This window comes from Alligator mississippiensis, chromosome 1 (assembly GCF_030867095.1).
Source record: "Alligator mississippiensis isolate rAllMis1 chromosome 1, rAllMis1, whole genome shotgun sequence".
NCBI classification, from domain to species: Eukaryota; Metazoa; Chordata; order Crocodylia; family Alligatoridae; genus Alligator; species Alligator mississippiensis.
The window spans coordinates 103,646,664-103,671,455 of record NC_081824.1 but is presented as its reverse complement, the minus strand read 5'-3'; the positions used below and the strand labels follow the sequence as shown (position 1 = coordinate 103,671,455).

Here is a 24,792-nt window from a genome sequence, read left to right as displayed (position 1 = left end):
CCCTGTCGGGTTGCCCCCCTCCACTGCTGCGACGAGCCCGTTTCTCCCCCCCCTTCCCCTGGGCTCGATCCTCCTCTCCCCCCACCCCCCTGCGTCGGGTCTATGCCCACTCCTCCCCTCCCCCCGCCTCTGCATCGGCGATGGTCTTGCCATGGTGTCCCAACCCCACTCTCCCTCCCACACCACTGCTGCCACCTCCAACTGGGGTGGGGGAGGGGTGCAAGGCCAGCTCCAGTGTCCTCGCCCTCCTCCCTGCCTGCTCCATCATTGCCACCTGGATTGTCGCCACCTTCCATCCACTCCATTGATAGGAGGTTTGTGCTTCTTAGACGTTTCTGCATTGGGTATTTTCCAATCATGTTATGTAGTAGATGGGCTTCCTATTGGGCTTTGATTGCCAGGTCAAGCAGTATTTCAGACTTCTTGATGTTATGAGGGGGGATTCCAGTCAAGATGAACACATTTTCCCATTCCGTGTATACCGGGCAGCCATTTATTGTTTGTAGTGCAGAATTCAGGGGCACTGTCCGGTTTGCGGGTGTGGGCACTATTTGCCCACACAGGAAAGCAGTATTCCGCTGGTGCATAAACCATGGCTAGTGTAGTTGTTCTCAAGGTAGAGAACTCAGCTTCCCATGTTGTACCAGCTTATTTCTCAATAGCTGAAGCCCTTGAGGTTACCTTGTGCCTCAGTGTCTCCAGGGGGCAGTGAAAGGTTAGGCTTCTGTCTGAGTGACACCCAGATAGGTTAGTGTCTTTGTAACGGGCTCAGACAGGAGCCCTGTTGCTGTATGGGCTTCAGGGGAGGATGACCTGAGATTGCACCCTCCCAGGTAAAGGAAGTTTCACATCAGGAGAGGGGCGGGATGATTAGCCCATCACGGCCGGCATAAATCCGGCCACAGGACAAACACCTTTTGCCTTTGGGGACTGGAGGACGAAGTAGAAACCACTGGGACCCTGGAAGAAGGAAGAAGAGAAACCTTACCTGGGACCCCGAGGAAAGCCAGGATCTTGGGACTCCGGACAACGCCAGTTTGACCAGAAGTCTAAATACTCCCCCAAGAACCCCAACCAATCTGGTGAGTGTGGGGAAAGACTGCAGGGCTTCGGGATACAGCTCTTCTGGGAACCCCAAGAGCTAGAAAGAGGCTTCAGGACAGGGTTTGGGTGGCAGGAGCTAGACGGAGCAACCAACTTGTGGAGTTAGCTAAGACGCCAGACCGGCCATTCAAACAAGCAAGGGAGCAGCAGTTGCAGCTCCCAGCACAAGAGAGAGGTGGAGAGATATTCCTTTCATAAGACATTTAACCCCCAGAGACTCTGGTAATTATAAAGTATCCCTAAGGCATCTGGAGCCTAGAGTCCTTATCTGCAGCTTGGAATGCCCTCGCTAATGAGGTAATTAGCAAGGACATTGGTACAATACAGACTCCTGCTGTGCAAATAAAGGCTACTCTGTGAGAGTTTACTATCCAGCTCACTGTGGTGATTCCTTGCTCAGATACCATCACTGAATCCCTCTTTTCTTTTTATTTAAGTTGTGGCAGGCAGGTTCAAAGGGAGACCTAGCTGGGAGTGACCCCCCCTCCCCTTCCCCACTTCTCACAATCTTCTCGAAGGGTAACTCTTTTCCCTCCACAACAATTCTTGGCATTCGCAGCATGATTATTCATTTGAAAAAGTGTTGAAGTGCTCTTCTGTATATTCAGCTTCAATTGCCACTGTTTTAGGTAGGAAGCTATGAGTTCCATGTCATGGTTCAGTTTGGCCTCTATTGATGATACGTTATTGCTGGCAGCAACAAATGCCAAGTCGTTTGCTTACATGTCAATGCTTTGCTTACATAGCCTGCCATCTAGATGTTAAACAGGGTGGGAGCAAGAACAGAGCCTTGTGGTACTCCATTCCTGAGTCTCGTGTGACAACTTGTCTTTCTGTATGATGTACTCTAAGTAAAGTACAAATTTGAGATCATCTCCATAATGAAGTTAACCAGACTTTTGTCTGGTAGTGTGGTAAATAGCTTATACCGGAGGCCTGGGTGCCAAACCATGTTGTAGGCTGCTGTTAGGTCAGCTAGAACCACGCCAACCTTTTCTTGATTCTCAAAGACTCTTGATATCTGTTGTAAGATTGATTGGTTTCTTCTGAAACCTGCTTGTTCATACAGCAGCTGTTGGTCAATAATTGGTGAGATCCGGTTCAGGATAAGCCGCTTTAGGAGTTTATAGACCAGTGATATGGGCTATAGCTCTTTGGGTCTGTGGGGTCTTTCCCTGGCTTCTGTATTACAATGATGTTGACCTTGTGCCAGATTTGGGGTATCTTGCAGTGATGCTTGTGTGTTGACAGAAAGCTGCACAGCCAGTCTTGAGCTATATAGACCTGAGTTTGGTGAGGTGTTCAGGAAAAATGTGGTCAGGGCCAGCAGCTTTTCCTGTTTTAACACGAGATAGTGCTGTCTTCACCTCTTCTTCAGTGAAAGGAGCTGTCAGGTCATAGGGAGATATGAGATTTCATAAGCGATAGCCACTTCATTAGATGCCATGGATGAACTGGCAGAAAAAAAAAATTATATATAGAAAGGAAGTGAGGAGTGGGGCACTGCTAAGAGATAATAATGGGGTTGATTAGATAACTGAAGTGTACAAGGCAGGTAATGCCTAGAGGGACACGAGTAAACAGCTAGTTTATGGTAAGAATCCATAGTTTCTTTTGGAAGCATGGTTAAAACAATTCAGTCTAATGATGCCTTTTGTGCAGCAGTTTCACATTCCAGTTGTTTTTGAAAGGTTTTCTTGTTTAAGGACAACTACTCTGAGATCACTAATGGAATCAGGCCGCTTATTATCTCTCTTTAGGACCTTTGTCTTGAGAGAGAACCTTTTGCCTTGGGATCCTAATCATGCCTGCTTCAAGATGTGCCTGTTTGTCCCACTTCAAGTCCCTCTGAAAAATGTATGATAAAATGTGCTAACGCTTTTTCCCAGGACATGGCTATGTCTGTCAATAAGGTGCCTGTCATTTTAGGACAGTCTGGCCAGGTAGTGCTCTTGCTCACCACCTACTGGCAGAGGAATAGCAATGCAAGTTGGGAAGTGTGATGTATATAAATGACTAAGCTGTTCCTGTTCTGATTCAGGTGTTAACCTGGGGACAATTAGGCCTGCTTCAAATGAGACATGTCTTCGGCTTATATTTACAAAACTGGTAGAATCTCTTAAATTATAATGTTTTATATATCTAGTAGTACTGCTTCTGGGATGTAACATTAGACATTTCTCCATTTTAGTGGTCATATTTCATCCAGGACCCTTAATTGCTATTGAATTTAACTTGGACATTTCATAATAGTAAGGGAAGGAGCTCCCATTTGGAGTTGCTTTTCAGCTGCTGGTCCAGGTCTTTGCTTTATCCAGCATTCAGTTACCATTTTTGCTTACTGCCCATTTTGGTTTGTTAATTAAGTATATTATCACAAAAATATTTTTATTAAATTTGTATACAATGACTATCCTTAAGCCTTTCAGACCTTATTAACTAAAGAATGCTGATTTGGGCTCTGATAACTTTATCCTGGTGCACCAGTTCGTAACTTCTGAGTTGATCTTTGTTCTTTGCCTGATTGATGCTTCAGCAATTTAGTCACTGATCTGAATTTTATGGCAGTCTCTAGCACAGGGGTCAGTAATGTTTTTGGCCAAAGTGCCAAAAACACCCCAGCCTTCGCCTGTGCCTCGACTTGGCATGCCAGAGGCAGATGGCAGGGCACTCAAGAGGGGTCCGATCCTCACTGCTGGCAACAGGTGCATGCGTGCCTCTGGGTGGACGATAGGGGCGGGGCTAGAGTTGCGCTTCACTGGCCCTTTCCACATCATGTGCCCCAAGGTATGCGTGTACCAGCCACAGAGTTAGTGCCAGGGCTCCAGACCTTGGTACAGCTATTCACAGCCTGCCCACTGCCTGCTGCAGTTGCCCAAAGCCTGGCACCACAACCACAGAGCCCAGTCAGGGCTCTGGACAGCAGTGCAGCTGTTTGCAGCCTCGTGGCTGCCCGCCACAGCTTACCTGGGCTCTGGGCACCTGGTGCCTGCCACGGAGCCTGGGCTGCTTGCAGCAGGGCTGGCAGCCTCCTGGGCTCGTTGCAAACAGCCTGAGCTCCATGACTAGCAGCAGCTGCCCAGAGCCTGGGCTGGCTACGGCATGCTGAGCAAAATGTCCTGCCCCTGGGTTGTCGACCCTTGTTCTAGCTCATTTTTCCTTATTCCTTTGTCATTTTATTCTCAAACCAATTAATATGTAGGCCTTGCTTCTCTATATGAGGATTTTTTTTCAGCTGCATCAATTTTAAACAGGTTTTCTCCTTGTATTCCCCTTTTCTAAGGGGAAAATAAGTTATTTACATTGAAACGCCTAAGCAATGCTGTCCTGCGGGCAGTAGTTCTCTGTTAAAAATTTTCAACATGCAGAAATCAAATTAGCAAGTAAAAATTATTACTTCTGCACTCTTGAACACCACTTTAACTTTTAGAATCTTTATAGAAAGCCAAATACTGAAAATTTGATTGAGAAGAAATTTAGAATGCATCAAGACAGAGAGTATAATTACAATAATTAATGAAAAGCAACTGCCACTTCGGAGATTTTCTAGCCTAAGTTGAAGTCAAATGAGAAATAAACACCCAGCATATAAAGCTTAGGAAACCATTTCAGTGGTGACTATCCAGCTTCCCTACAGTGATCTAAAATAAATTCTTCCCCTCCTGGCAAAAAATCTACTACTAATATTCAGTGAGGTCTTTTACCATCAGAGCTTGAGACCTTTGCATCTGAGTAGAGCTGACACGTTTCTTTTAATTGTATGAGATAATAGCTGTCTGCTTATTTTCCCCACTCCTCCTTGTATTATTGTTTGACATTTGCATCAAATACAAAAGTATGCTTTTATGTTAATAACAGACATAGAATGAGACATTGCTGCCCTGGACAAATTAAGCCATAATAGGAAATATGTATACAGTGGTGTGGGAAAAAGAATTCAGAGATTTTGAAGGTATTTGCAAAAGTCATAGCCCCCAATTCAAATTTTAAAGCAGAAAATTAATGATGCATTTAAAGTAGAGACATGATTATATTCAAGGGGGATGGTGGATGAGCTGTCTTTCAAGTATCTTTCCAACATATTTTTAATTCATGTACTTAGATATTATGGTGATAATCACATTAAACCTGTCAAAAGATTAGTGAAATATTTTACACGGATACTATTAATGTTTCTTGCTCTTTTCCTAATGCTTGCTTTTAAGTTATTTTTTCCACCTCTGTGGACTTTCTGACATTGACTTATATTTGGTTACTGAACAGATGATGATGTTTAACTAATTAAACAAGTAATACATATTTAACTAATTAAACAGTTAATATTTTGAGAGGGTGAGAAAGTTGAATGCATGTCTTAAAAGAACAGCAAATAATAGATTTTTTTTAAAGAGTAATGTTTATAACAGAAAAATGTGTCAAGGCCCAGAATATGAATTATTTCACTTTTTTATTTTTTTTCTCTCTCTCTAGTCTCTTAAGGAGTCTTGACTACAGTACATTTGCATTTGTAAAGAACAACAGATAATAAACACAGTGCTGTAGAATCTTCTTGTAAAGTGCCTCAGACTTTGCTGCCTTAAACCCAATATGGACAAGTTATTGGTGTTATAATACCCCTCACTGCATAAACTAACTTTCTCACTGGTGTGAGAACAAGAGTACAGTAAAGCCACAGCTGCACTTTTATGATGTCTTTATAGGTCCATCTTTAAATTGCTGGGGAAGAGAGAATATGTTTGTAACAAGATGCAGGGGTTCTCCCCATTTCCCACTGAACAGAAAGTTAATTTCAGGCACAGTAATCTGGAGGAAGAACTGGGACCCTTCATCCTTAGATCATTGATGGCAATGGAGTTGTTCCATTGGCCTCAGTGAGCTTTGGATCATGCTTTTGGAAGCACTTTTGTTAGAGTTCCACATCTAGTATCATAAGTCTGTGTTGCCCTCCAAACTACAAAGTTCTGTTATGTTAAAATGTATTACTTTATTATGAAAATTTAAGGAATTAACTAGAGCTGTTTCTATTTTTTGCTAAGTATTTTTGTCAGTGTTTACTTACTACACACTGTCTATATATTTGGCTAATTAAAAATTAATGAATTATCATTTTAGATTTTCCCAACAGCTCTCTGCTCAGTGGTGGCTGTTCTGTTTGTTTGTTTGGTGGTTCTTGTCTGTCTTGTAAATTATTCTCATTTTGATTTTGGAAAGATCTGCGTAACATACTGGGCCTTTAAATTATTTGTCACCAACTTATTATATTGTTGATGACAGGAAATAAAAGGTGAATTTGATTCTAGGAAGAGAGAAATAAGAATTATAACTGAGATTTAGAAACTTTTCCACCCTGTCATCAATTTGAATCCAGGAAATATAAAGTTTTGATAAAAGTAATCTAACTGTGGTTTAATTAATAGCCTTTGAGTTGTTGAACTTGTCTTTATATAAAAATGTCAACCGTTGCTGTAGACCAACTTATTAGGGATGGCAGTGGAGCAGGGATTGGCATGGCAGTCTGCAGCCTGCAGGATGGATCTGGCCTGCAAAGAGGTCCAGTCTGGACTGCAGAGGTGTGATCTGGTATGGGGGATCAATAGCATGGAGCTGCACTATGTTGCCATCCCCTCTTCAGTGCTCCTCCCCACTGCAGCGCCTACTCCTCTATTGCATCTGTGCTTCCCTCACTGCATTGTGGTTGGGAGTCTGCAACAAAGGAAGTGCAGATGCAGAGTAGAGTTAGTGCAGGCAGCTGGCTATTGTTGTGGGAGAAAGGAGGGCAGATACTTTGGCTCACCATCACAGTTGGGTCACAAGCTCCAACCCATGCCAGCAAAGGACTACGGAACTGGAACAGAGGATAGGAACTGAATCAGTTTAAGGACTGGTCTGTTCTGCATTAGGCTCTTCCTAGATATGTTCCATTTAAGGAAATATAGGCAAAAAGACCAATATGTTCTCTTGAAGAAAGAATGATAGTAATGAGTAGAATCCAAAGAAGGGCAGGTGAAAGTATGATCTTCATGAGTGGTGAATCTTGTATTATAACACTGCTTTCTTTTAAGAAGTTTGTTTTTTAATTTTTGTTTTTATAATTCAAACTGATACACCTGCTTGCAGTTAAGGTTGCTTGAGACTTTCTTTTAAGATACAATTTTCAGTTGATTTTAATGTTGCCGAACTTTAACTATTTGGGCTGAATTTTTCATTCTGAATATTTACCTTTCACTGGGGGGTGGGGTTAAATTAAAGCAAAAATCATCCAGTCACTTTTAAGAACAGGATAAGGAAAATGTATTATTTTTACCCACATTAAGAATTTTTTCCTTGAGAAGCTCTAGCTCCTCCATGATTTAAAATATTAGTTTGAAATTTAGCTGGGGAACTGCCATAGTGCTATTTACGCATGTGCTGTTTTGGTATGCCCATAAAAAGCTATACCAGTTTAGCAAAGTTAAAAGCTTTTGAAAAATCAGTTTGTACAAGCTGTATAGAGACTGATTTGATTTTTTTTTTTTTTTACAACAAAATTCTTCAAAGATTCTATCTGTAATAAACCTGTTTCTTCTTGGGACTTCTGTTGCAGATGTTTCCAGTTGTATGGACAACTGTGGTGTTGGGCACCAGAATAGAAAACAGGGAGGCTTTGTCTCTGTGCTCTCAATGCCCCTTTTTGCCATTCAGGCACCCTGGTATGTGGAGGGAGGAGTAGGGGAAAGGGAGAGGAGAATCTTCCTCTAATTGAAAAATCAGAGTCTGAACCTAGGGTGAAGCTTGGAACATTTGAGCAAGGTAACTTTGCTGGGGCAGAAGCTTGTATTGAAACTTGGAGATGGACAAGGAAAGAGACTGGGATGGGCTGGGGAAGGAGACTAGGTCTGGGTTATGGGCCCAATAGAGAGGGTAGAAAAGAGGCCTGGGACAGGGTCAAACTTAGGATGGTACAAAAGTGAAGGTGAATCAGTTTTGGAGAAGTCAAGGGTAAAAAAGCACACTCAATTCCAGAAGCCAAAATGGAACACAAGATTCCTGAGTCCTGTGTTCTTCTACTGCGAGCAAATATTTGTGAAATCCATTGGTAAAGTATTTGTCAGAAATCCATAGTGACAAATCATCATTAATGATGTCAATCTATTACTTATTTTGTTTTTTTTTCCATTAGCTCAAATAGCAGATATCAGTGCTATAGTTTTAATAAATCCAACCCTGCTGACCAAGCATGCGGTGACAATGATATTACTATAATGCCACATGATGCAATTTCTGGTTGTATGTTTAATGTTTCGACCAATCAATCAAATGTTACCTCTGCATCCTCCATTTGTCCCCTTTATGCATATGCATTGTCTGATCAGTTTTTTAACTACATGATCACACCGTATTTTCCCACAAGACCTCTGAGTCAATCAATGCACCCAGGATGAAGCAGCCGCTAGAGTGAATCAGGGTTATGAACTGAAGAAGACAGTTGGCCTCTGCTTCATTTATTTATATATATGAAAATATGGAGTGACTACATAAGGGGACCTGAGAGAGAAAGGATAGTCTCTGAATTAAGAATGTTGCTGTCCCTGCCTCAGCCACAGAGTCCCTTTGCACAGGAACTAATTGTGCGCTGCTTAGTTTCCTGTTACCGAATTTGAGATATACAGGTCTTTTTTGCCGTATTGCATTCACAGCAGTAGTTAATGTCAATGGAAGCTCTGCTACAAACATATAAAGTGCTATATATAATATGTGCTGGGAAAAATTGGAACGTAAACAAATGTCAGATTTTACACCCCAAAATTAGTGGGCATGTGATATTAATTTGTAAAATGGCAATAAGAATATTATCTCACTTATCATGAATCTTCTGAAAACGTATCAGTTAATGTTTGTGAAGCACTGAAGTATTATATTGCTAAACACTATGCAAGTGCTGATGAAAAAAACTAATCATTTTGTTGTCAGATAAGAGTTTGACTAGCATCACTAAATAAGGCCTGGACACATTACCCAGTGAGGGTAAACAAATCATTTAATAGCTTCTTATTCGGTGACCATTGTCCATCTTGGGTATTAACTGAGCAGAGGACCTGTGGAGAAAGTACATGAAAAAACACAGAATACAAACTTATTTAATTATAATATAATTGCAGTCAGCTTGGAAAACAACATATGCATATTTTAATTAGTATTAATATTTTAATATATAGTATTTTATATTACTGTATAATCTAGGACTCCGATTAGGATCAGGAGCTTTTTTTGCTAGGTGCTGTGAAAACAGAGGTAACTACAATTTCTGCCTCCAAAATCTTGCAGACTTACAAGACAAAGCAAAATATCAAGGAATGTTTGAGAGAAGTATACAATCGGATAATGTGCCTCTTTACATTGCAGACGTTTCCCACTGTAGTGGACTTAATTCATCTTATTTTGTTGATCTTAGACTAAAACCAGATGTTGGCTTTATCCTGGGCTGATTGTCCCAGGCTGTGACTTGTATCAAAGCAGGTGCAGGACAGTAATTTACATGTTTGGTTTGAATGGCAATTTAACTAAAATTAGCTGTTATTGTCCCAGGGGCAAAGCGTTACTCTATTTACTTGATACCAAAATGAGTCTCCCCTCCCCCATCTTCATCATGTGGGAAAACAATGTCTCATCTTAAAATTAAGTATGCTCCAGCTGGGAACTGTGGGGGCAGCTGTCTGTGCGCTAGGGACAGCATCAGTAGGTGTGTCTACATGTGCTGTTAAGGCGAAGCAGTAAACTCCAGCACTTATGCCAGAGTTTACAGCTACAAGGCGCTTACTGGTTATCGCACCGGAATGTATTGTTCCTGGGTGCCATGTTTACATGTGTGCCCAGTACTGCAGTGTGCTGAGCCAGGTCAGAGCAGCCCCAGCTGGCAGGGAGTCTAGGTGGGGGTCAGCCTGCCAACCCAGGGCTGCTCTGACCCAGCTCAGTGTGCTATGGAGGGGGCTGGCTGGGGCATGAGGTGCTCCACTGCAAGATTAGCCGGATAGCAGCCCCTGCACTGAAGCACCCTTGTGCTCCAGCCAGCTATGTCACATGTAGTGCTGCAGAGTTAGTTTCCTATGGCCTAATAGGGCCACACGTGTAGATGCAAGTTGTTTACTGCACAGTTAGTTAGTCTACTTTGCAATAAATGTCTTGTGTAGACATGCCCAGTAGCATGCAGATTCTTCCCTCTGGGATCTGCTCCTTCTCCCCCTCCCCCCGCTCAAATCTCCCTAGCTGGCAGAGAGCCAGGCAGGGAAGAATTTAATCTGCATGCTACTGTTGCTGCAGTCCCCAGTCAAGTCAGGCTCCCTCCAAAGCTACTCTGCAGCTCCCAGCTGACAGAGGCAGGAGCTCCAAAACTGCAGGGAGCAGCTGTGGCAGTGCAGATTCCTCCTAGCCTCCTCCTGCCTAGCCAGGGAGACTGGGGATGGGAACTGGGCAGGGAAGGAGGAACCTGCAGGCTTCCCCCACTTCCACCTGAGCTGAGTTATCTGCACAGCTGCTCCCTGCAGCATGGGGCAGGAGAGGGTCAGGAGCTCTTCTGAGGCTATCCCTGTACCTGGATAAGTTGGGGAAAGCAGCATAAGGTGAGGGGGCAGGTAGTTGGGCATAAGTGGTAGGGGGAAGGCATGGGGTGGGGAAGGGGCAGGGGTCATGCTGATGTTCCTTATGCCACTTGCCTCCTCATCATCTGCTCCCCTGCTTTCCCTGCCCCTGGCCCTCCCAGCTGCCTCCTGGCTTTGCTTCCTGCTCTGTCTGCCCCCCACCTCTGCTTTCCTGTGGCAGCAGTGGGGTAGTCTTAAAAAGACTCTCCTATAATTAGATTCTAGACATGGAAAATTATAACAAGTCCATAATTTTTCATTTCTAGAATCTAATTAGAGAAGGGGGGGGGGGGGGGAGAGTCATTTTGGATTTGGGTAAATACAGTAATTCTTATACTTCGCAGGCACTTACCAGTAGACAACGGACTTTTCCCATCTCAAGATAAGATGTCCTGGGAGAAATCCAACCGCAGGTTTTAGCCTTAAAAGCTGAAAGGTCCCATTTCTGGGTAGTACTTGAATTCAACGTCCCCTGAGAACCTCAAGTGCTGTAGGCATGCAAATTTCATGAACGGAAAAGAGCTGACAAATGTGTTTTAAAATGGAAAGCATGTATAAAACTTCATATATTGTAGATCAGTGGTTCTCAACCTTTTCAAACTCCAAGGAATTGCTTGTTAGACTCCAGGCACCACTCGTAACTTTTCAGAATTGAGCAGCACCACATTTCAAAAACTAATTAATTTATTACAGTTCTTACCTGCCAGTAGAAAAGGCAGATAGTGGGTCTGGGGAAGTAGCCAGGCAGGGAGAGCCTGAGCCTGTTTTTATTTACTGATGTATTCACACCTTACTTATCTCCTCCTACTTTCTGCAGCACCTTTAAAACATCTTGCAACATCCCAGTGTGCCCCATACTCTTGTTGAGATTTATTGGCATGGATTTGTTTTGCAAACAGTTACTGATTCCCTAGTTGTAGCCTGGCCACATGTCCTATTCAATTGTCCGTTAGTGTAACTTGTAGGTAGGGTACATAAATAATCTCATCTTTAGAAATCAGGTTTGGATTGGCAGAGCCCCAATTCGGATTGAGGGATACTTTTTTGAGAACCTTAGCTAATTTTTTCAATGGGATGCTGAGCATTGGACACAACTTCGGAGAGACTAAGTAGGGGCCATGCTTTTCTTGACTTACTGCTCACAAATAGGGAAGAATTGATAGGGGATGCAGATGGCAAGTTGGGCAGCAGTGACCACAAGATGTTGCAGTTCAGGATCCTGACAAAAGGAAGGAAGGAGAGCAGCAGAATACAGGCCACGGACTTCAGAAAAGCAGATTTCGACTCACTGAGGGAACTGATGGGCAGGATCCTCTGGGAGGCCAGTCTGAGGGGGAAAGGAGTTTAGGACAACTGATTGTATTTTAAAGAAACCTTACCGAGGGCACAGGAACAAAGCATCCTGATGTGCAGGAAGAACACTTAATGTGGCAAGTGACCAGCTTGGCTTAGCGGAGAACTCTTTGGTGAGCTTAAGCACAAAAAGGAAGCTTAGAGGAAGTGGAAGCTTTGGACAAACAACTTGGGACGTGTATAAGCATATTGCTCAGGCATGCATGGATGAAATCAGGAAGGCCAAAGCGCAATTGGAGTTACAGCTAGCAAGAGACATGAAAGGTAACAAGAAGGGTTTCTACAAGTATGTTAGCAGCAAGAGGAAGGTCATGGAAAGTGTGGGTCCCTTACTGAAACGGGGAGGAAACCTAGTGACAGATGATGAGGAAATGGCTGAAGTACTCGATGCCTTTTTTTACCTTAGTCTTCACAGGCAAGGTCAGCTCCAGACTACTGCACCACGCAGCACAGTTTGGGGAAGAGGTGAGCAGCCAACAGTGGTGAAAGAGCGAGTTAGGGACTCTTTAGTAGGGCTGTGCAAAACTTCAGTAGCTGATTATAGTCAGAGGAGATTCAGCCTGATTCGGGGACCAAATCTCCAAATCTAAATCGAATTGGGAGACCAATTAAAAGCTCCAAATTGATTCAAAGCATGTGATTCATTCAGAAAAGCTTTGGCCGCTTTGAAGATTCAGCCATAGACTAAACAGGCAGTTGACACAGCTGCCTCCAGCTGGTAAGTCTGTTGGGGTTGGGGGAGCAGGAAGGGAAGGAGTGTGGGGGAGGGAGCAATTGGGGCTGGGATAAGCTGCCTAGCTGGAGCAGGGGGGCACATTACTCAGGGAGGGGGGCAGGGGGCGGGATGTGGGCACCTGCACCGCTGGTTGTAGGTGGGGAGGCGGGATGCGGGCTCAGTTAGCTCCAGGTGGAAGGGACAAGTGGTGCCAGGGCTGAACCCTGACTCCCAGTGGTGATGCGGGTACGGCAGCACTAGAAATGGTGGCAGTGGGGGATTGCCCCCACAGCTCCCCCCACTGGGGCAGAAGCAGGCACAGCCAGAGGAGCTGCAGGAGAAGCCCCCATGGCTGCCCTGCCCAGCCCCATCCCCCACCCAACCCAGCCTCCTGGCACTTTAAAAAAAAAAAAAAAAAGGCCCTGCACTCACCAGCTCTGGCAGCAGCAACTGAGGCCTCTGGGTGCTCATGGCAGAGCCCCTTTGTGCAGTGCAGGGTAGTGGGGGGCAGTGGGGATGGCACTCAGCAGGGCATGGTGCGCAGCCTAGCTGGGGCAGCTCCACCTGTCAGCCAGAGCCCAGCGCCGTTCAGCCCCAACCACCCTAGCTCCCAAACAGCGCACAGTGCCCTGCCAATCCACACAATGCAACAGCTGCCGTAAGGGTGCCAAGTGGGGGGCAGGCTATCCCTGTTGCCCCCCACTGTCCTGCTCTGCATGTGGGGGCTCTGCCACGAGTGTCTAGAGGCCCCAGGCACCGTCTGCCAGAGCTGGTGAGTGCAGAGCATTTTTTTTAAAGCCCCGCACTCACTGTCTCTGGCAGTGGCAATTGGGGCCTTTTGGAACTTGTGGCAGAGCCCTCCCATGCAGCGCAGGGGCAGTGGGAATCACCCACTCCCAGCTTGGCACCCATGCAGCAGCTGTTGCATCACGCAGGTGCAGCACAGCTCGGCGGGGCATTGTGCGCTGTTTGAGGGCTGTAGGGACTCCAGTGGTCACCTGGAGCCCGGCACTGCTCAGACCCAGTGGCCCTAGCTGCCAGACAGCATGTGGTGCCCTGCTGAGCCCCACTGCACCTGTGCCATGGGGCAACTGCCACACAGGTGCCAGGTGGGGGGGGGGGGCGCAGTCAATCCCCGCTGCCCCCCACTGCTCCATGCTGTGTGGAGAGGCTTTGCCATGAGCGCCCAGAGGCCCCAGTTGCTGCTCCTGCAGCTGGTGAGTGCAAGGTTTTTTGTTTTGTTTTTATTTTTTTTAAGTGCCGGGACTAGGCTGGGGCTGGCCGGGCAGGGGATGGGGCTGGGCACGGCAGCCATAGGGGCCTCACCCATGGTTCTCCCCAGCCAATCTGAATCACTGGATCTCTCCTAATCAATGCCAAATCTTCTGAAGCAAATTCAGCTGAATCGGTTCAGGAGAGTGATCCAAATCTAATCGAATCACCGTCCTCCCAATCGGCGAAATCCAAATTGAATACTTCCCTATTCGCAGGGGCCTATTATTTAGAAAAGCTGGACATTTATAAGTCCATGGGGCCAGATACAGTGTATCCAAAGGTGCTGAGGGAGGGAGTTGATATAATTTCAGAGCCACTGGCCATTATCTTTGAACGCTATTGGCAATCAGGAGAGGTCCCGAATGATTGGAAAAGGGCAAGTATAGTGCCTATATTTAGGAAAGCAAAGAAGGAGTATCCAGGGAACTACAGACCAGTCAACCTCACTTCAGTCCCCAGAAAAATCATGGAACAGGTCCTCAAATAATCCATTTCTAAGCACTTGGAGAAGAAGGTGATTAGGAACAGCCAGAATGGATTCACCAAGGGCAAATCATACCTGACCAATCTGATTGCCTTTTATGATGAGATGACTGGCTCTGTGGATGCAGGAAAAGCAGTGGATATAATATACCTTGACTTTAGCAAGGCTTTTGATACCATCTCCCACAGCATTCTTGCAAGCAAGCTGAGGAAGTCTGGGTTCGATGAATGAACTGTAAAGTGGATAGAAAACTGGATGGATTGTCGGGCTCAATGGGTAGTAATCAATGGCTGAGTGTCTTGTTGGCAGCCCGTACCAAGTGGCATGCCACAGGGGTGTGTCCTGGGGCAAGTTTTGTTCATTGTCTTCATTAATGATCAGCAAACTTGCATTTGACACCAAGGCAGGTGGTGTAATAGATATGCTGGAAGGTAGGGCTAGGATTCAGAGTGACCTAGACAAATTGGAGGATTGGGCCAAAAGAAATCTCATGAGGTTCAATAAAGAGAACTGCAAAGTCCTGCACTTAGGATGGAAGACTCCCATGCACCGCGACAGCCTGGGGACTGACTGGCTAAACAGCAACTCTGCAGAAAAGGACTGGGGGTTAGTGGACAATAAGATGGATATGAGTCAGCAATGTGCCCTTGTTGCCAAGAAGGCTAATGGCATACTGAACTGCATTAGTAGGAGTGTTGCCAGCAGATCAAGGGAAGTAATTATTGTGCTCTATTCTGCACTGGTATGGCCACATCTGGAATACTGTGTCCAGTTTTGGGTCCCCCACTATAGAAAGGATGTGGACAAGTTGGAGAGAATCTGGTGGAAAGCAATGAAAATGGTTTGAGGGCTGGGGCACATGACTCATGAGGAGAGACTGAGGGAACTGGGCTTATTTAGTCTGCAGAAGAAAAGACTGAGAGGGGATTTGATAGCAGCCTTAACTACCTGTAGCGTGGGTCCGAAGAGGATGGAGCTAGATTGTTCTCAGTCGTGGCAGGTGACAGAATAAGGAGCAATGGTCTCGAGTTTGCAGCAAGGAAGGTTTAGGTTACATATAAGGGAAACTTTCTCAATAGGAGGGTGGTGAAGCACTGGAACAGGTTACCTACAGCAGTGTTTCTCAACCTGTGGGTCGCGACCCAAAAGTGGGTCTCAGGAAGATTTCGGAGAGTCATGAGCTGTGGGTTGAGAAACACTGATCCTGGGAAAGCATCGAAAGTGCGACAGGGCAGAGTGGCGGTGGGGAAGGGGTGGGGGAGAGCTGCGAGGCCAGGCTGGGTGCTCACAGGGGTGGGGCGGCCGGGATATGCTGCTCAGGGGGTGAAATGGGCTGCCACAGGCCTCCCCTCCTCCTCCCTCCAGCTTGCTCCACTGCTGCCCACATGAGCCAGAGTCTCTGCAGTCACCGTGCTCTAGCCTGAGCGGGACAGGGCAGCTGGAGGCTGGGATGGGGCAGGGGCTGAGGGTCGGGAGTGAGGGGCACTAGCAGGAATGGGGGGGCAGGGGCTGTGGTTTGGGAGTGAGGGGCACCGGCAGGGCTGGGGGTGGGTGGGTAGGGGCTGTGGGTCAGGAGTGAGGGACACCAGCATGGCCGGAGGGGGTGGCAGGAGGCAGGGACTATGGGTCTTGCATTGGCAGGGCCGGGGGTGTGTGGGTTGCGCCAGGCCATGAACCTTTGCAAATGGGTCCCACCTGGTAGGAAAAAGGTTGAGAGCCACTGACCTAGAGAGTTGTTGGAATCTCCATCCTTAAAAGTTTTTAGGACCCAGGTACACAAAGCCTTGGCTGGGATGATCTAGTTGGGGATGGTCCTGCTCTGAGCAGGGTATGGACTAGACGACTTCCTGAGGTCTCTTCCAACCCTGATTTTCAATTATTCTATAGTATAAAAGTAGGTCTTGCTTTCCTTTTTTTCTTTTTCTTTTTAATCTTGTGATTAACAAGGGATATGGGCTCAAAAATATGCAGAATAATCAAAACTTCCATAAATGCAGGCAAAGCTTGTTACAGTGCTTTAGGAAAAGGAGACTCCTTTCTTACAGTTAAACTAGTGAGTGTGAGTACGAGAGAGAATGAGAGAGAGAGAGAGAGAGAGAGAGAGAGAAAATAAACTTTGTACTTCTTTCAGTAGAGTTCACTGTTTGATATAAGGTAACTACTTAGCAGGTATATAATTTCTTTGTTTTGTTGTTCTGTTTTTTGAAGGAAATGGAGCAGCAATTTGAAAAGGAGAAACTGCATCTGGAAGAAGATAAGAATCAACTTCGACAGCAGTTGGAAAACCTGAGGGAAGAACTGACAACCAAGCTGACTTCAGCCAATCAGGAGGCAAGAATTCACTTAGTCATCTCAGTTAACTGTCGTGTTCATTAGACCACATTTAATCACTAATGATATCTTACTCAGTTTGTGGGCTTGGCCTATGTTGTTAAGCCCATGTACCTCATTATGGCTGTTTAAAATTGGGTATTCGAATACTACAATTCACTGGAATGCTTTCAAAATATGACTCTTTTCTCTTTAGTTATTAATACTATTCTTCTACAAATTGCCATAGCAAAAGCAAAGGAAATAAATACAAAACTGCATTATGTTAAGGATCCCATTTCTCTGCTCTGCTTCTCTGTAAGTGAAATGTTTAATAAACCTCTGTGCAATATTTCAGGTGTAATTAAAGGCAAAAGTTAGCCTCTCCTGTACACTATTTTTTTCATAATTAGTGTACTGTAAATTTTGACTATTTTCATATAGTTTAAACATCTCCAGGAAAAAAAATTATCATTCTTATTTCTAATAAGAACAAAATAATGTATTACAGTATTATATCCAAAACCTAATCTGAGCTCCTTTGATATAACTTAAGTTTGAATTTTAGATCTAAAGAGTGGGGAGTTTCAATCTTAATGTGGTAAGTTAATTACAGTTTATTTTTACACAAGTCCTGGCAAAAAAGCCCAAGTAGAGAATGAGTATATTGACCCAAGAGATGGTATGTTTTGGTCAGATGCATTGGTCTATCAGTATGTGGAGATTCTTTGTCTCTCATCTCTAAGCAGATTCTGTGTTCAGTAGAAGAACTTGCATGATTTTCAGGGATGATCCTAAGCATATATCTGACCACTTTGTTGAACTGATACTTTGTGCTGCTATTTCCCACATTACAATCATTGTACAAGGAGTGTATGTCTAACGCTGGCAGTCTTCAGTATTCATAAACACTAACTTCACTTAAAAACTTTTATAAATATAAAACACACATTTTAAAAGATCTTTCTCCCTCACAACTAGTACAGCTTCAGTTCTTTTGCATGTTTCATCCTCAGAGCTTAATACTGTTATTTAATCACTCCTAAGTGTGTCTGCTGAACACTGCATAATACTCCTTCCTATTGTTATGAATATCTATGCAAGTACTTCAGACCTTATGGAAGACTGGAATTGGAAGCTGGATCTCCTCCTGCCCCAGAAGACCACTGACATGCTCACTTTTCTTATAGTACAAAAATATTTTTTAGCTTACAGAAGGATGTATTAGTAGCGTTTGCTTTCTTTTCCGTTTTAGTTTGGCTAAGATCAAGTATAGTCCTTGTTCTTATCAGTGTATTATCTTCCTAGAGTACACTGTCATGCTGTCACTCCAGTTTGGTTTTCATTTTGCTGAACTGTCTTGGAAAATACCAGTGTGTTCTTAAGTTACAAAAACTGAGACCCTCTGTATTTAATTTAATTCTTACATTTTTGCTGACATTCATAGACTAAAAGTGACAAAGTTTACCCTTATAAAGGAGCTAAAGGTTGCTGATAGATGTTCATTTAAAGGTGCAATAGGATCTGATCCATCATCCCAACAATTGTGCCTCCTGTCATGCCACTCATGCATGGCAGGACAAAGATTTTGGGATGAGGAATTAGATTGCAATCATACCCTACTTGCCAGTGCAGGGGGAGCCCTGGTATGATCCTGGTCTCTCCCTGCACCAAGAAGTTGAAAGCCGGGTACCTGACAATCCGCTGATTGTCAGCCAGGGACTGAACTAGGATCTGATACCAGCCCCAGTGTGGTCCCCTGCTGCATGGACAATCAACTGATTGCCAAAACCCCTAGCTCTGCAGCTTTGTCTGGGCTGCCAGGTGTGAGGGATCAGAGGCTCCCATCAGAGCAAGCCGAAGGACTTTACCTCCTGAGGATGCTAAAGCCTGCAGGGTCTTCCCAGGTTCCAGGGCACATGGGATCCAGGATTGAGCTGCCACTCTCCAATCCTGGAGTCCCTGTGCCCTGGGGGTATTAAAAAAAACTTTGCATGCAGCCCAGCTGTATACGCCATTTTTAAAGGTCTGATGCACTGAACTGTAGTTTGGAGGAGACTCCCTGGTCTTTTAGTTGGGGAGGGGGGGGCTCATGCTACCCCTCCATCTGCCTCTGGGGATTGGGTGGGGGCGCAGCATCCCAGAACAGGTTCTGCCCTGAACCAGATTGAGTAGGGGACAGCTGTGTCCTAGCCCAAACCTGCCACATGTTCAGTTTAAGGCATGACACCTAATGAGCCTTACTTGGGAATGCCTTACTGGTAGGGGGAATGCCTTACTGGACCTGGTATTGGCAACGGGGGATGACATGGTAGGGGTCCTACAGATCAGTGGTCACCTGGGGAACAGTGACCACCAAATAATTGAATTCATCATAAGGCGTAGAGTGGGAAAAGCAACTAGTAGGGCAGAAGTGCTAGACTTTAGGAAGACTGACTTCAGCGAGCTCAGGTGTTTAGTCAATGACGCACTGCAGGGTAAGAGATTTGGCGAGATGGGAGCCCAGGAAGGGTGGCTGTGCCTTAAGGAAGCGATCCTTTGGGCACAGAGGGAGACGGCCCCTTTCCCCCTGCATCAGGATTAAGAGGCTTCCTTGGCTGACCAGAGAAATCCAGAGCAGCCTAAAGGCAAAAAGGGCATATAAGCAGTGGAAACAGGGAGACATTACTAAAGAGGAGTATACCTCCTCAGCTCACAGTTGTATGGAGGCAGTTAGAAAGGCCAAAGCTACCATGGAGCTGAGGATGGCATCCCAAGTTAATGAAAACAAAAAATTGTTTTTCAGATATATAGGGAGTAAAAGAAAGGCCCAGGGCAGAGTAGGACCGCTACTGAATGGGCAAAAGCAATTGGTGACAGACGGGGGACACGGCTGAACTCCTCAATGAGTTCTTTGTCTCAGTGTTCTTAAACGAGGGGCAAGACAAGTCTCAAAATGGGATTGTAGAGAGGCAACAGCAGGGTGCCAGACTACCAAGCATTGACCCTGAGATGTTGCAGAGTCACTTGGAAGGACTGGATGCATTTAAGTTGGCAGGCCCAGATGAGCTCCATCCGAGGGTACTAAAGGCACTGGCTGATGTCATTGCATTTGTGGGTGGCAAATTGGCTAGAGGGTTATACCCAGAGAGTGGTGGTGGATGGGTCGATATCGACCTGGAAGGACATGGGCAGTGGGGTCCTGCAGGGCTCGATCCTTGGACCGATACTCTTCAGTGTCTTCATCAGTGACTTGGGCGAGGGAGTGAAGTGTACTCTGTCCAAGTTTGCAGATAATACAAAACTGTGGGGAGAAGTTGACACACTGGAGGGCAGGGAACAACTACAGGCAGACCTGGACAGGTTGGACAAATGGGCAGAAAACAATAGAATGCGATTTAACAAGGAGAAATGCAAAGTGCTGCACCTAGGGAGGAAAAATGTCCAGCACACCTACTGCCTAGGAAATGACCTGCTCGGTAGCACGGAAGCGTAAAGGGATCTTGGAGTCCTAGTGGACTCCAAGATGAACATGAGTCGTCAGTGTGACGAGCTCATCAGCAAAGCTAACTGCACTTTATCATGCATCAGCAGATGCATGACAAACAGAACCAAGGAGGTGATACTTCCTCTCTATCTGGCACTGGTCAGACCGCAGTTGGAGTACTGCGCGCAGTTTTGGGCACCACACTTCAAGAGGGATGTGAATAACCTGGAGAGGGTCCTGAGAAGGGCCACTCATATGGTTAAGGGCTTGCAGGCCAAGCCCTATGAGGAGAGGCTAGAGCACCTGGACCTCTTCAGCCTCCTCAAGAGGAGGTTGAGAGGCGACCTTGTGGCTGCCTATAAATTCATCATGGGGGCACAGAAGGAAATTGGTGAGGCTCTACTCACCAAGGTGCCCCTGGGTGTTACAAGAAATCATGGCCATAAGCTAGCAGAGAGCAGATTTAGACTAGACATTAGGAAGAACTTCTTTACAGTTAAAGTGGCCAAAATCTGGAATGGGCTCCCGAGGGAGGTAGTGCTCTCCCCTACCCTGGGGATCTTCAAGAGGAGGTTAGATAGGCATCTGGCTGGGGTCATCTGAACCCAGCACTCTTTCCTGCCTATGCAGGGAGTTGGACTCAATCTATTGAGGTCGCTTCTGGCCCTAACATCTATAAATCTATGAGCCTCAAAGATGTTCCATATTATATATGAAATAAATTTGTGGCTCATTTACTGTATTATTATGTCATAAATTGATTTGACCATATGGCTTGGTTACCACTTAAAGCTAACAAACAGGTTAATCATCTCTTAAATGTAATGTTCACCAGGGATTGAAAATGCTTTTAGTGAGAAGTCGCCTTTATTATGCATATGATAACCAAGTAGGGCCTTGAATTTAGTTTTCCACAATTCATTAGTATCCTGAATTCAAAAAGCAGAGATGCTGTCAACTGAATTAGTTGATGTGTCTGTCTTATCATAGTAACTGCAAGAGACAGGTACCCCACTCACAGCAATAAAGAAGATGCCTTTTGTGATGAGCACAGAGCTGGATTTTCCATTTCCCATGGAAGAGCAGAGTAAACCTTGAATTTTACCTTTTACTGGAGGAAAACGCGGATTTCTCGTTTTACTGGAGAAACCCACAGATTTTGCAGTTTTTGCGATGAGCCCTCTGCAGGCTGGCATAATTCCAGCCTGCAGGGGGCTGGAAGGGAACATGAGGTGGTAAGTCAGGCCGGGGGCACTATGTGCCAGGCAGCCTGGAGAGCAGCTCCCACAGGTAAGTTGCGGTGGGGGGGAATTGAGGCTCCCATAGGGAGAGAGGAAGGGAGTTGAGCAGTGCTGGGGCTGGGGCTGGGGCTGTTGCCCAGCCTGGCTGTGCATGGGGCTTGGAACCCGGAGCCACAATGTGCAGCCACAGTGCCCAGGCAGGAAGCGGGATGGGGTTGCAGGCGACTCATTGGTGTGGGGGGGCAGCTCCCTGCCACTGTGTGGAGTCCCAGGGAGCCAGCCGGGACCTGCACCTCCCCCCCTGATCTTTGTGCGGGGTGGGCTTGGGCAGAGGTGGGGGTTGGTCCCTACTGCTGTGGAGAAGCGACCTGTGCCCCCCAGATCTGTGTATGGGGTGTGGGCTGAGCGCTGCCTGCTTCAGGCTCATGCTGCCCACCCTGCTACCCTCTTCTGGGGTCTCTGCAGCCCAGCGTGTATGACCCAGTGCTGCAAAGAACAGTGGAGCTATGCAGGAAATTGCCTGCTGCTATGAGGTCTGCGCTGCCTACACCCCCTGTGCGCAACCCCACACTGCTGCCCCTGCTGCAGCTGCACATGTAGGGGACACCATCCCCCTCCCCCACCCAAGCCTGCAGCAGGGTGGGGAGCCAAGCTTTACACTCTGCTCTGCTGCAGCAGCTGCCACCTCCTGCCAGGGGCAAGTGGCTGTGGACCTGGGTCCCTGGCCCTGTAGCCCTGGCAGCTGGGAGACCCCTCCAGCAAGGCAGAGGCAACAGGAGCAGTGGGTGGGGGAGATTAAGGGGCAAGAACAGGGCTGAAGGGTTGTGAAGGGAACCAGCAGTGCTGGGGGGTTGTGGTCGGCAGAGCTGTACCTTGAAAAAACTAGACTCATGTTTTCAAAAGCACACCACTGCCACTTTCTCAGCGCTGATGTGCATTTTGCCACAGCACTGGGCACTTTTAAAAGCATCCAGTGCTACAACACAAGCATGTGTACAAATGCCCATATTTTCAAAGCACCAGAATTGGTAACACATGATTTATTAGTAAGCAATGCATCTCTTGAGAGTTTTAAATAAATATGGACTCATAAGAAAAAGAAGAGACAATGAGGTAGCTTACTATTCATATGCTTATTATTGTAAATTTGCCTGATTAACATTTTGTTTTACCATTTCCATCTTTGTCTACAAGCACCTGACTGTAGTCAGGAAGTTCTGAAAAGATAAAAAAAAAAAAAAGACCCCCCAAACCTTTAAACAGAAACTTGACAGACCAAGTATATCAAGAGCCAGTGTACTGATAGACTTTATTTGAAACAAAAAGAGAAGCTTTCTTCTCATTTCAATAACTAGAGCTCTTTAAGATCTGCTGTCCATATCATCTTCAATCACTTGATTGGAGACTTTTTGCCTTTTCAGTATTCATAAGGCACATAGTAGCTCAGTCCATCCTTGTACCCTGTGCCACTTCCTCTCAATGTTAAAACAATGATGCAGTTACAATTCCTCTGATTACATGTCTCATCCTAAATACTGCCTCTCCTGCCATGCATGTCTAGCATAGGAGGAGGTGCTATGTTTGGGATGGGGCTAAAAATTCCTGTAATCCCAGACTGCTGATTGTGCAGGAGATAGCTCTGTCTCAGGCCCAGGACTGTCCCCAATCCAGAGCTGGTTCAAAACCTTTGGCTGTCCGAGGGCAGGGTCCACCAGTCAAATGACTGTCAACCCTGGCCCTGGGATAGCCCTGGGGCCAGTTCAAGACCTAGGCTGTCCAGGATGGGTCAACAATCAGGTGATTGTTGCCTTGGCCCCAGACAGCCCTGGGTCTGATTTGGAGACTTCTAGTTGTCTGGAGTGGGACAATAATCCTCTCAACCCTGAATTCCAGTACATTGCTATGGAAACTCTCTTTCTTCAGTTTCCTTGGGCACTGTACCCAGATACTGTTGACATGAGCTCCCCAGCCTAAAAGAGGTATCTCTCATGATAATCATGGATGGGCGTTGTGGGAGCAAGGTCATTTCTTTGAGCATACTAGTCAGGTCCTTCTACCACGTATGGAAAGAGCAGACTACAGAGGGGATTATCATGTCGTATTTTTAAAGGGTCTTCCTTGGGGAATATTCGGTTCCACAGCCAAGAATGCATGCACCCGAGGTGAAATCTGGCCTAAAGTGCCACAAAAGTAAAAGCATCTATGCCAGGGGTGTCCAACCTTTTTGAATGTGGGGCCGGATCACGAACTTTATATCACCCAGCGGGCCAGTGAGCCATATTCAAAGACCTCACAGGAAGTGACATCACATCAGGAAGTGATGACACGTGACCTTTGACACCAATGAAGGTGCAGGAAGTGACAATGAAATGGGTCTGCTCCGCATGGGAACTTACCCCATGCCTCCGTCTGCCCTGGCCCAGCCCTGAGGCGCCCCCAGTTCCGCACGGGAACTTACCTTGTGTCTCTGTCCACCACCCATGAGGGCAGGGTGCAGACCATGCTGCAGTTCCCACGGCCATGTGCTGGGGGCAAGAGGCAGAGCCTGTCCCCAGCTCCTCCAATCAGGAGCATCTGGGGCAGCCCTGCTCAGTGCAGCCCTTGGGACAGCTGCTGGCCTGCAGGCTGGCCCTGCCCACCTAGCCACTGCCCCGCCGCCATGGCTCTACTGGTGCTGCTGCCGCAGCTCCGCACTCCACCACCACAGCTCCGTGCTCCGCCGCCGTGGGCCACATAAAATGGCTTGGTGGGCCGCATGGCAGCCCACGGCCTGTATGTTGGACAAGCCTGATCTGGACTCGAGTCTGGACTCTAGGCAAGTTTTTATCATCATCTTATGGCTGTCCTCAATCAGCTGGTAGCAGTAGTCTGAGGACCTACTGTGTCAAAACCTGCCTTGCTGCATTTCAGCAGCATCCTTATCTTTGAAGTAAAGGAGTGGTAAAACAGCATATTGTCTGTATCCCTGGAGTATGGGTGTCAAAGATACAACCTGTGGTCCAAATCAGCTCTTGTAGCCCTATATAAAAGAGTACAGAGAAAATCATAGGCAAAGCATTCATTTTAAGCATATGTACAATCCAATGTCTGTTTAGGAAAAAAAAAGATTTTTTTCTGGCATAATTCAGTAAACAGCTTGGTTTTTAGTAGCAACCCTATTTTTCTTCTTTATCCAAGTAAGGTTTTTTCAGTTGTTCACCTTTACTGTAGTTGCTGAATGTGTTATCGTT

At 46.1% G+C, this 24,792-nt stretch overlaps 1 protein-coding gene across 5 annotated transcripts in view; it reads left to right on the top strand.

Moving 5' to 3' along the window:
- FAM184A (family with sequence similarity 184 member A) overlaps positions 1–24,792 on the top strand; it is a 239,692-nt gene that overhangs the window by 103,614 nt on the left and 111,286 nt on the right. For all 5 annotated transcript variants that reach the window (XR_009464363.1, XM_059733278.1, XM_059733272.1 and 2 more), the window contains exon 6: positions 16,754–16,876. Coding sequence is in view for 4 of the 5 variants with exons in the window: in XM_059733278.1 (XP_059589261.1) it covers positions 16,754–16,876 (123 nt within the window). In the remaining variant the exon portion in view is untranslated. The remainder of the gene's footprint in view (positions 1–16,753; positions 16,877–24,792) is intronic.